This window comes from Octopus bimaculoides, chromosome 3, assembly GCF_046866305.1.
Source record: "Octopus bimaculoides isolate indiv1 chromosome 3, ASM4686630v1, whole genome shotgun sequence".
In the NCBI taxonomy this organism is placed as follows: Eukaryota; Metazoa; Mollusca; class Cephalopoda; order Octopoda; family Octopodidae; genus Octopus; species Octopus bimaculoides.
In genome coordinates, this window is record NC_142930.1 from 19,011,488 (window position 1) to 19,024,575 (window position 13,088).

General features: G+C 34.1%; 1 protein-coding gene across 22 annotated transcripts in view; it reads right to left on the reverse strand.

Annotated features, from left to right (window-relative positions):
* Window positions 1-13,088, reverse strand: part of LOC106876659 (tumor protein D53) — a 205,132-nt gene that overhangs the window by 16,843 nt on the left and 175,201 nt on the right. For 7 of the 22 annotated variants that reach the window (XM_014925291.3, XM_014925290.3, XM_052966622.2 and 4 more), the window contains 2 exons: window positions 12,520-12,543; window positions 4,328-4,351 (listed from right to left, as the gene is read on the reverse strand). The exons of 7 other annotated variants lie outside the window; for them this stretch is intronic. In XM_014925291.3, the coding sequence (XP_014780777.1) occupies window positions 4,328-4,351; window positions 12,520-12,543 (48 nt within the window). The remainder of the gene's footprint in view (window positions 1-4,327; window positions 4,352-12,519; window positions 12,544-13,088) is intronic. 8 more of the 22 variants (XM_089348660.1, XM_089348655.1, XM_089348653.1 and 5 more) reach the window with 2 other exon arrangements.

Sequence of the window (13,088 nt, forward strand, 5' to 3'; positions counted from 1 at the left end):
TGGGTTGAACTCAGACTGTAAAGAGATATAACTAAATACTGTAAGACATTTTGTTTGCTGCTAGTTCTGCCAATTGACTGACCTTTTTATCATTAACATAAGGTCACAAATTTAGAAGGAGTGAAGCTAATTTAATTGACCTCAATATGTAATTGAGATTATTTTATTGAGCTTTTGTTCAATTATTTATCTCTAAATGCTGCCAATCCAATATTGGTGATTTCTAACATTGCAAGCAAACCATAAAATTTGGAGAGTAGTAAAGTTAATTGTACCCAGTATTTTTAGTACTATTTTATCAATTGGAAGGATGAAAGGCAAAGTTTACCTTAGCAGGCTTTATATCAATAAATATATGTAAGGCCTGCTGATAACAATACATTTCCCTGAACTCACTATTTTCTTCTATTTGAAAGGGAGAATTTTCACCCAGAATATTACTGCTAGTCAACACAATTTTACAATAAAATATATATATAAGGTACATGTAAGTACTAGAATTGTCTTTTCCTATGATTCTGTGTAACATTTTGAACACAAGCTCCAGAAGCTAGACTTAACCTGTTGCCCAATTAAATAATGAGCTGGCCTGTGAGTGCCTTTAGCAGGGACATTTTTTGTGGACATTTGGATCAGATGTTTAGGCAGAGTGTAACTAAAAAACTTGGTATTACTTCCTATTGCTGCAAACTATGACCTCACTATTAATCTTGGCATTCCTGTGAAAAATTCATGGATGCTGTTGTTCTTCCTCTTACCATGCCGTGGAAAACAAGGAGTTTTATTATTAGGTATGTAAGAAAAATAAAATTTTCATCAATTTCTTAACAAGCAAATTGTTTTTCAATGAATTTAAGTCAAATAATTGATAATTTAAATAAATAAATAATGCACATGATTTTTTAAAAAATAATTTCAAATTTTCCCCCATGTTGCAAATGGTTTAAACCTAAAGAATAATAAGAAAATATCAGGAAAAGAAAAAAATCAAAAAATTTTTTTTCAGATCAAAATTTTTTACAGCCATAGAAAAAATTATCTCAAAAAGGTAATTGTAAATTGGTACAATTTTATGATGGCATGAATAAACTCTTCATCATCAAGTAATAAAATGAGTAACAAAAATGTTTCCCATTGGCACAAAGCTATGTGTTGAAGAGGAGAATCAAGATTGATTGAATGCCTCACTTGGTGCTTATTCTATTGACCTTGAAGGGACAGAAGACAAGGTAAGCACTGAATGTAATTCAATAGAGAATGTGAAGGAATAAGTCATAAAATTCTAATATATTTAGTCTGGTATGCTACCACTTCTGTGAACTCCTATTCTTCCAATAAAAACTATAGAACAAGGAAGAAAGAAAACAAACAAAACAACAAAATATAAGTTTATTTGCATAATTAAATTTACTATATTTTACTTTAATTTCTCCTTGAACTGAAGATAAGAGTAAAATTCTCATTAATATATAGAAACATCATCACATACTTTATTTTTTTGTGAAGGAGAGTAATATATGCAAGCTGTAGAACAAAAGTAATTTTCAATTATAAACAAAATTTTAAAATAAATTAAAAAAGAAAATACAAGTATTAAGATCAACAAAATTAACATTTCAAAATAATAATTTGCATTTAAAAAAGTAAGAGAAACCACTTAAGTATCAGAAGAGGAGCTTAAATTAGTAGTTTGGTATTTAAATTGTTATTGGTCTATGTTACTGCTATGAAATTTCAGCCTTTTCATAAATAGTATACTTTAAAAAACATAAGATTTCTATCTGCAAACAGATATGTGTAAGAGGAGGGGGGGATGGGAAAAGTATAATATGTATAAAGTTCATATCAGATGAAGCATCATAAAGAGATAGTCTCTCATTGACCAAGCCTGATAATGATGTCTTACATGAGCACAAGGTCAATTTTTGTAGGAAACAGGCATAGATGGTTGAACTAATCTCAGTTAGCAACTGGTACTCATTTTCTTGTTCTAAGAGAAAGAAAAGGCAAAAGTGACTTGATTGAAAGTGAGCTCAGAATGAACAACCATAAAATTATTGCAAAGCACTTAGTTTAATGCTCTAGCATTAGTTAGCCTGACACTCATCTTAACAACAATAATATCAGAATTTTAATTTGGGCTACATATAAAATATTCAATTATAGTAATTAATAATAATAATTATTATCATTTGGATTTTGGCATATGGTCAGTAATTTTTTGAGGAGAGGGACTAAATGAATTACATCAACCTTAGTGCTCAACTGGTACTTTATTTTATTGACCTCAAAAGGATGAAGGACAGGATTTGAATTTGGGAACATTAAGAGCTAGAATAAACATTGCAAAGCACTTTTACTGATACTCTAACAATTCTGCCAACTCACTAATAAATAATATGTATATGATATATAATTCAATACATTTAAAAAAAAAAATGGAGTTTTATAAATGTAAAAGTGCTCAAAGTGTTCATCTTTACATCAGAAGAAAAATGTTATTTGGTTTTAATTGCAAAACATTGAAAGCACATTTGTGTAATGTTATTAACTGGGATGTTTCAGTGTTTTAGTGACATTATAAAATAAAGGAAAGCAATAATAATAATGATAATTTCTAACATTAGTGTAAGACCACAGATTTTGCAGGAAGAGTTGAGTTGATGTGATCAGCTTTACAACATGACTGGTATTTATTTTATCAATGCAAGAAGAATGGAAAGGAAGATGAACTCAAGAATCTCAAAATATTGGAGAACAACTTTTCTAGTTCTCTACTAGTCTATCACTCAACTGTTCTAATCATTATAATGATGAATTTGTTATATGCTTTATTTTCATTTTGTCTCTTTCTACTGTCTCTTTGACAACCTTGTTTAGTTTTGCTTCACTCTATCTCCATTTGAGGATATGGTAAGTGCTAAATGTGAATAATATATTGAAATGAATATAATAATATTTGGTAAGATTAAATAAATGACTGATTTTTGTAAAGGGGCAAAATCAAGTGAATTAATTCTAGTATTAATATTTTTGTTGATTTTAGAGAGATGAAAGGCCAAGTAGATCAGAATTTAAACTCCAAACAGTAAAATATTATACATATTGTCAGCTTCCTATTTCTACTATCTCTAAGCAATCAGAATTTTAAATACAATGGAGTAATTCTCACCATGGATCTTTCTGTCAGTCTGACCACTCTCACAAGTAATAACTGCTCAACATAATCCTTCGGTCATATTAAACTGAGAACATAATGCTGCTCACTATGATAATCTGATAAATAAAGCTATACAAAGTTGCAGTCTAGTCTGCAGATCTAAATTGATCTCAGTAAGAATTGACCAAACACTCATTCCCATTTTGACCACATGAGGTGGAGGCTGAAGTGGATATTCATAATCACAATGAATTCCTTGACATCTCATGAGTTTTAACAGATTCAACAATGCAATTCAGAACAAGCAGCAAACTCTACACTAGAAAAATGATCAAAATTTTCAACTCTGTCCAGTCACAGACTTGAAGTAATAGTTTCTTTCATGTTAATAATAATGTTAAAATAGGGTTGCAAGATATAGATTAATCAAATCGACCCTAAAATATCAGTAGTTCTTATGTTGTCCCTCTACCACACCACACAGAAGGATTAAAGGAAAGGACAAGACCAGAGGGATTTGAAATTTGGGATTGAGGAGAATGAAACTAAATGCTACATTGCATTTAATTTGGTGCACTACTGTCTCAGCAATCTCCACTGCATATCAAACAATAATAATAATAATAATAATAATAATAATAATAATAATAATAATAATGGCTTCAAATTTTGGCACAAGGCCAACAGTTTTTGAAGGGAGGGGGAAGTCGATTACATTGACCCCAGTACTTGACTGATATTTATATCTGACTCCGAAAGGATGAAAAGCAATAATAATTTGAGAAGGCTCAAAGCCTATTTTTGAGTGAGAAAGATACAGTTACTGAATTAATCTGCCATATTACTGATTAATAATATTTTTTATAATTACAATCATAATGTTTTCATATTAACAATAATAATAATACTCTTATAATAATAGCAATACAAAATCCACAAATTTTACCAAATCTATAGACAATTCAGTAAACATAAATTCATATGTAACTAGAAAGCTATTTATTAAGCTAGCAGAAATAGCTGCATTGTAGACATTTTTTAAAGGAAATATTTAATGTGCACTGAATGTATTTTAAAAAATTGTTTATACTGACTAGCTGATGAGTTATAAAATAAATGCACTACAGAGCATAACATGCAAGATCAACACTGTTCCATAGTACTCACAAATCACTTGAAGAAGCACCCGCCCTGAATTAAAACGGATTAGGATAGCAAATATAACAAACCATAAGAGTAAAAATCAGACAAAACATAAACACATCATTATGTGAAATACCTTCAACATACTACCAAAAATTGTACTTTCATTATGTGTATATATATATATATATATAGGTGAGAAAGTTGGTATGTGAAAGCACGTGGTTGGATGTATAAAAGATAATAAGAGTGAAAAAACTACAGAAGGCTTGTGTTACATGGTTAAAGTATATATTTAAATTATGTCAGAAAAATGTTAGAAAAATGTTATAAAATCTTTTTGGTGGCCGTTTTCGTGCGGGTGACACGTAAAAGCACCCACTACACTCTCTGAGTGGTTGGCGTTAGGAAGGGCATCCAGCTGTAGAAACTCTGCCAAATTAGATTGGAGCCTGGTGTTGCCATCCGGTTTCACCAGTCCTCAGTCAAATCGTCCAACCCATGCTAGCATGGAAAGCGGACGTTAAACGATGATGATGATGATGATGATGAAACATTGTATTGGAACGAACACGACACAATGAAGTAGAGAAATTTGAAAAGACAACACGAAACCGGTTATTTCTCAAAATACAATGTTTATATACCAAAAAGATTTTCTAACATTTTTCTAACATTTTTCTGACATAATTTAAATATATACTTTAACCATGTAACACAAGCCTTCTGTAGTTTTTTCACTCTTATTATCTTTTATATATATATATATATATATATATATATATATATATATATATATATATATATATATGAACACTACTGAAAACAAATGTACCTCTGGATTTAATAGTAATGATTGAGATATAATTAGTGTGATAGTATTGCAATAGCAATTAGTGAAATAAACAAAGGAAACCTGACAAACTAGTAACCATTTGAAAGGTATATGGAGAACTTTACAAAAGGATATTAAGAAAAGCCCCGAAGGACAAGGAGATAAATCATGTCTTAATAAGAAAGTACTATCTGAAAAGAATTAGCAGTAATTGAATATGACATTGGTAAATTTAACTCATCAAATGCTTAATGATTTTTTTTATGTCATTAATACAAGGAAAATAAGTCATAAAATTCTGTCAATTTTAATAAGCCTGAGTCTGTTAGTGAATAAACATATTTTTTTCCGAGGTGGAAGAGAAGGAGCACTACTTGTAACCATTTTATGTCCTCTTATACAGGAGAATACAAATGCTCTTCTTGAGATTCATATCACATATACTCTTAGCACTAACTGCTTTATGTCAGGTAATTAAAAGGTGAAGCAGTATCAGGTATTTGGATAAAACACCAGACTTTCAATAATAGGGTATAGTAAGAAGTGTAGGTTTTATATCTTCACACAGATAAAATTGTCTTGAGGAGTAAACATGAGAAGATATTTCTTAATACATTAAGTATCAGGAAGAATACCTGACAAAAATATGCTCTTAAAAAATGTTTTTGATGAACATAGCAGAAGAAAACTTTTTATTAAGCATTACAAAACCTGATTTTTAAGGGTTCTATTCAGTAAAACATCAATCCTAAAGCTATAATGATGTAAGACTGAAGTTTCTAAAATTGTTCTGAATTATTACATCCATAGCTGCTTCAGCAAATGTGTTTAACAATGAAAATTATTGAGAATAATAGTTTTCTCAAATATATTATTCATTGAATATAAGTTCATAATTTTTGGAGTGCTCTGCCATCAATGCTAGGAATTTAGTCCTCAAAAGTGCTTAGATAAGGATATGAGATGAGCATTACAAATAAATAGTGGTGAGTAGTAGTTAGTCATACATATTAGAGCTATGTAGTCTATTTGTAGAGCTATTTGAGAGTGAAGTGCTTCTAATAATGAAACAAAATAGCACTAGGGGTTGAGGTAAGCATCCAAATCTTTGGCCATAAATCATCACCAGAAAAATTACAACTTGGTGAAATATTTTCTTTTGATATTTTTGGAAAAGATAAACATCTAAAATTTATAATCCAACTTATAGGACACATTTTCTAAATGAAGATAAATTGAACAGGAAAAATATAATTGCTACATAAAGATTTTTATTGTCATTGAATGGAGCAATATTGACTTCTTACATGGACAATTGGCCTCAGGTTGGTGTGTGCACATGTGTGTGGTAAAGTTGGAATAAATTGTTGCTAATATCTTTACAAAAACTAACTGAAGCGAAACAGATACAACTGGAATATGAAGCTGGGTCAGTTTGCTAGGTATGTACCTTGACTTTATGGTACCAGTAATAATATTCATTTACAGACTGAATAGGATGTATCAGCATCAACAAATCAAAGTTAATTACTGTAAATTGATGAAAAGGATTTTGAGTATTGTTTTAACTGATTGTAGTACATCAATATATCTTTAGAGGAAGGAAGTTTTGTAATAGATATAGTAATTGATTCACTATATTCTATAACAATGTCAGCAGATGTAAATGAAAACTACTGACATATGATGGAAATATGAAATGTCGAAAAAAAAAAAAAAAAAGTCGAATTAGGCAGCCTTTTGTAAATGCAGAATTAAATGGAAGTTTCAGATATGAATATAATATATGAATGCAAATAAATATGCAATAAGCATTTATTTAAACAAGTTGACCAACAGTGTTGTAATGACAGAAAACAAAGACTACAACTACGTTAAGTAATACAAGTGAATTTGTGTTAAATGGTACAAACAAGTGATTCACATAGGAAATCAACAACAATAACAAAAGTTATATAGTATTATTAAATTATCACAAATATACAATAAATATCAAATGAAATAAGACACAGACTATAAAAAAACTATAAAGAAAACAACAACACAAATTGCGAGTGCATATGTATAAAGACACACACACACACACACACACACACACACACTACAGGTGGTGGTGTTGTCAGCTTCTGCTGTCAACAAAATGTCCAATCACTTTGTGCATTTGAAGCTGTGTGGAATAAGAGACTCTTTACTTGAAAAACAAGTCAGATAAAGAACATCTGCTTGCAAGAACTATGCCTCAAATAGACATAATTTAATGATATGTGACTTTTACTAAACTACTATCGTTACATTACTGGGGAATTCATCAAAGCGGGCACAGACATGGCTGTGCTTTTAAGAAGTTCAATTCTCAACCATGTGACTTCAGGTTCAGTTTCACAGTAATACTTTGGGCAAGTGCCTTCTACTATAGCCTTGGTCTGACCAGAGCCTGTGAGTGGATTTGGTAGACAGAAACTGAAGAAGCCAGTTGTGTGTGTGTGTGTGCATGCATGTATGTATGTGTGTTTTTGACTCGACATCACATGATAGTTGTAAACAAATGTCACTGTCATACAAGTGGTGTCATTTATTTCCATTCTTCTGAAAAATACGTCAGGCCATGTGTTATTGAGTATAAACATGGTTTTTTTATAGATGAAAGCCCTTCCTGTTGCTAAATATTACCTGTTTTGCAAATAAAAATCTTTTATTCCACGTGTCATTGGAGGCACAAACCAGCAGATGACTTGTTGACAGGGGAAATGACAACGTTGTCACTGCTCAGTAATTTTTGGAGAAGTGCAAATGTAAACAAGCACACAGATACATATACAACACATACATCTTCCTCCACTTTATCATCATAATTGTTTCACATCTACTTTTTATGCTGGCATGGGTTAGGTGATTAATCATGATTAGTTGTATGAGTGTTCTTTTATTCTTTAACTTGTTTCAGTCATTGGACTATGGTCATGCCAGGGCACAGCCTCGAAAGGTTTTAGTTGTACAGACTGACCCCAGTATTTATTTTAAAATTTGGTACCTATGCTATCCATCACTTTTTGATAAAGTACAAAGGTATGAAGAGTGTAAACAACCTAGCAACAGTTGTTCTCTCTTTCTGACTCCCATACATAAACATGACAGGCTTCCACACAGTTTCTTCCATCTACCATGCTTTCACAAAAGACTGCAAATAAACGACACTGTTAATATGACTGGTGATTTTCTTTGCAATCAGCACACAAGTCAAGACTCACACACACTCACACATTGTAGGTCCTGATAGGGTAGAAAGCCAGTGTATTGTAAATGCAGTATTCTACATGAACTCCTGGCTATTTACACTCATACTGGAACTTTGAAAACTACCACTAATACTGAAACCTTTCACTAAATAGGGGCCACATTGTCTCAATTTACACAAGGATCTTATAATCATATCCACTCATTCAAGGACCCAGGCAAGAGCAAATCTACATCCATCGCTAAACTGATATGGGACATAAAAATGAGAGAAATCCTGTACGAAATATCTTGGTCTGACACTAGAATTGGTTTTCTCTAAATGGATGGCACCTATGCTCATTCAAGGCACTTGAAATTATAAGCAATAGGGATAATCTAACAAACAAACATACCAAAAGTTCTATTGTAGTTATGTACCCCACAACATAGACTGGTAGTTAGTGACTTCAGGATCAGGGCTAAATGGATGTCCAGAAGACGACCAGTATGGAGGAGAAGGGTCTGGAAGCTCAAACATCCTGCGAATGGACAGAGATTTAGAGACGTATTACTCAAAGCCTTTGACAAAATAGAAGGGGATATAGCATCACATGATGTGGAAGACAACTGGAGGTTTCTATGGGACAACCTGCCAGAGGCCACTGACCAGATCTGTGGATGATGCAGAGTCCCCTCTCAACCCAAGGCAACGTGGTGGTGGAACAATGTTGTTGACAGGGCTATCAGAGAAAAGAAACAGGCTTGGAAGGACTGGAAGAACAGTGGTAGCAGGGAATTGTATCAGACTGCCAAAACAGAAGCTAGGAGACAGGTTTATTTAGCCAGAGGGGAAGCAGATAAGAAAAAATTCGTCAATGTTATGTGCCGTGAGGACCAAAAACTTGAGGTGTTTCGTGTTACAAGACAGTGTGTGAGAGAGAATCATGATGTCGTAGGAGAGAAATGTATCCGCATGGATGATGGTTCACTTACACTAGATGAGGCTGCAAAGAGAGAGGTTTGGAGATGCCAAAGAGAATGAATGGGAGAAAGAGAGTCTGCCGAATGTCGAACCAACAGAGGGACCAGCTATCCGAATTGACAGTACCTTGGTAGATAAAGCAATTAAGAGTATGAAGACAGGGAAAACCCCCGGCCCATCAGGAATCACCACAGAGAGGCTCAAAATATCTGGCAGTGTCGGCTATAGTCTAGTCACCCGTATAGTTAACCACGTGATACATGACGGAGTCATACCGAATGACTGGTGTAGCAGTACCATAGTCAACTGCTACAAAGGTAAAGTTGACGCTTTAGATACAAATAATTACAGAGGTGTCAAGTTGTTGAATCAGGTAATGAAGGTCACGGAGAGGGTCATAGCTCAACTAATTAGGGAGAGAGTTAGTTTAGACGAGATGCAGTTTGGATTCATGCCAGGGAAAAGCACCACTGATGCTATATTTCTGGTAAGACAGCTGCAGGAGAAATACCTAGCCAAAGATAAACCTCTGTACCTGGCTTTCATTGACATGGAGAAGGCCTTTGACAAGGTCCCCCGATCCCTTATCTGGTAGTCAATTTGGCTAAAACCAAAGTCCTAATAGGTAGGAAGGTAGACAAGACACAAACCCCTTCAGGTAGATGGTCCTGCCTGATCTGCAGAAAAGGCGTAGGTAGAAACTCTATAAGATGTAGCCAGTGTAAGATATGGACACATAAGAGGTGCAGCAATATCAAAGGAAGGCTAACTAGCAAGATAGTTTTTGTATGTGGCAGATACTCAGGAGCAATAAACACTGAAAATGTGCAGAAAACAACCTTTGCCACACTCCAGGGAGAAAAAACTAGAAGTAGTTGATAACTTCCGCTACTTAGATGACCGAGTGTGTAGTGGAGAAGGGTGCGCTGAAAGTATAGCTGCTAGAATAAGAATAGCCTGGGCAAAGTTTAGAGAGCTCTTACCTCTGCTGGTGACAAAGAGCCTCTCACTCAGGGTAAAAGGCAGACTGTATGACGCATGTGTACGAACAGCCATGCTACATGGCAGTGAAACATGGGCAGTAACTGCTGAGGACATGCGTAAGCTCGCAAGAAACGAAGCCAGTATGCTCTGATGGATGTGTAATGTCAGTGTGCATACTCGACAGAGTGTAAGTACCTTGAGAGAAAAGTTAGACCTAGGAAGCATCAGTTGTGGTGTGCAAGAGAGATGACTGCGCTGGTATGGACATGTGGCAAGAATGGATGAGGATAACTATGTGAAAAAGTACCACACCCTAGCAGTTGAGGGAACCTGTGGAAGAGGTAGGCCCAGGAAGACCTGGGATGAGGTGGTGAAGCACGACCTTCGAACTTTAGGCCTCACCGAGGTCATGACTAGTGACCGGGACCTTTGGAAATATGCAGTACATGAGAAGACCTGGCAAGCCAAATGAGAGCATAAGCTGTGACCTCTGCCAGAAGTGTAGCCAGCTCACTTATTCGTATCTTTACCTGCCTGCGAAGACCTGTTGAGGCAAGTGAATTTGAAATCTGATATCAAAATCGAACCGAATCTGATGACTGGCACCCATGCCAACCTCTCCTTCATTGGACACTTAACTTGACTTGCGAAGACCTGTTGGAGCAAGTGAAATCGAAATCGCATTTGAACCATATTCGATGACTGGCACCTGCGCCAGTGGAGTACTAACAGTACTGTCTGAGTGTGTTCATTGCCAGAGCAGCTGTCTGGCTTCCATGCTAGTGGCCCGTAAATAGCACCATTTGAGCATAATTGTTACCAGTGTCACCTTCTAGCACTTGTGCTGGTGGCACGTTAGAAAATCATTCGAGCGAGGTCGTTGCCAGTGCCACTGGACTGGCTCCCGTGCAGGTGGCATGTAAAAAACACCTTTTTGTGCAAGGTTGTTAACGGTACCGTGTGACTGGCCGTCATGCCGGTGGCACGTAAAAGCACCCACCACACTCTCGGAGTGGTTGGTGTTAGGAAGGGCATCCAGCTGTAGAAACTCTGCCAGATCAGATTGGAGCCTGGTGCAGCCTGCTGACTTGCCAGTCCTCAGTCAAATCATCCAACCCATGCTAGCATGGAAAGTGGACGTTAAATGATAATGATGATGATGAGATATATACATACATATATATATATATACATACATACATATATACATACATATATATATACATACATACATACATATATATATATACATACATTATAGCTTGTAAGGGTAATATATATAAAGAGTATGTAGTGCTTTTATTATTAACCTTTGAATTATGAAATAATGTATTTCACTCATAATTGTTATGTTATCCATCAAACTCAATCGTGGAGAGAATTAGAATAAAGCTTTCATTCTCTCTTATTATAGTAGAAACTATGGAAGATTGGTGGGATTATTATTTGTATGGACTTAAATATTGGTTACTATTTAGTATGTAATTTAGTTATTGTAGTTTTACTATGAATACTGATACAGATGTATATTGAATAATGATAGAAAACCATCCTCAAGAGTTAGTTATATTGCCCCGGTTCTTTGTCTAATCCTTATTTTATCTTCTTATAGAGGAAAACAAGGCCCAATCAACTGATCTTGATGTATGTAGGATCAATCCTACAAAGTCAGTTTATACATTAATTCTGACATCGGATGCCAATATACATACATGCATATATACATACATACATAAATACACACATCCCACACAGTTTCTATCTACCAAATTTTGCTTGTGAGGCTTTGTTTGATCCAAGGGTATGAGAGAAGACATTTGTCTTGTGTCCTGTGTAGTGTAAGTGAAATCAGAAACACAGGATTGCTAAGTGAATGTCTTGACCACATGGCCCTGACTGCATCTATACACCACATGTGCATGCATGTGCACACATGTGATTGCACAGAAAGACACACACACAAATGTAGGAATGGAAATGATTTTTGACTGAAATTTGAAGTCATCAAATAAGAAGTGACTTTTTTCTAGTAATGGACAATAATTTGAAACAAGGTCACAAGGTCATTAATTATCTTTGCAAAGAAAGCTGAAACCAGAATGGTTCAAACCAACTAAAGAACATGAGTGAAGGCAAACTAATATAATTTAAATAATTTATATAACAGACAATATTTACTAGCAAGTGCGAGATACTTACAAGATTGAAGAAGCACCACCTCCCCTGTTTGAGATCGAGAAAGTAAGAAATGAGATAATGAATGAATATAAAGAAGGGATCTATTTACACTGAGACTGTACATGTAAGAGGCAGGAGAGATTATATTTTACATAAATATATATAATACTTCAGGAACAACAATTTCAACTGGCAGTAATGAATAGCAAAGTTTGAATATCTGTTAACAATGAATAAGATGTTCTTGTTATATTAGATGATCTCTTACAGAAAAGAGATTCTTTCTTAAAAATCAAATAAAAATTAGAATGGAGTTGAAGCAATAGATTAAAAAAAATTATAAACCAACTTTTTTAAACATGCAGTGTTAAAAACCTTGAGCTTACATGGATTAAAATTTGCACTTTTTTTAAAACAAATCTTAATTTAGAGTCTCATGAAATTAAATAGGTAAAGCATAAAAATGCCCCTTTATATCAATATTACAAAGAGTCTAATTTGTAAATGCATTTAGATAGGAAACATATAAAAAAACTAAGGTAAAGTCACAACCAACAAACTATACTGTGAAGAAATTATTACCTAAACTG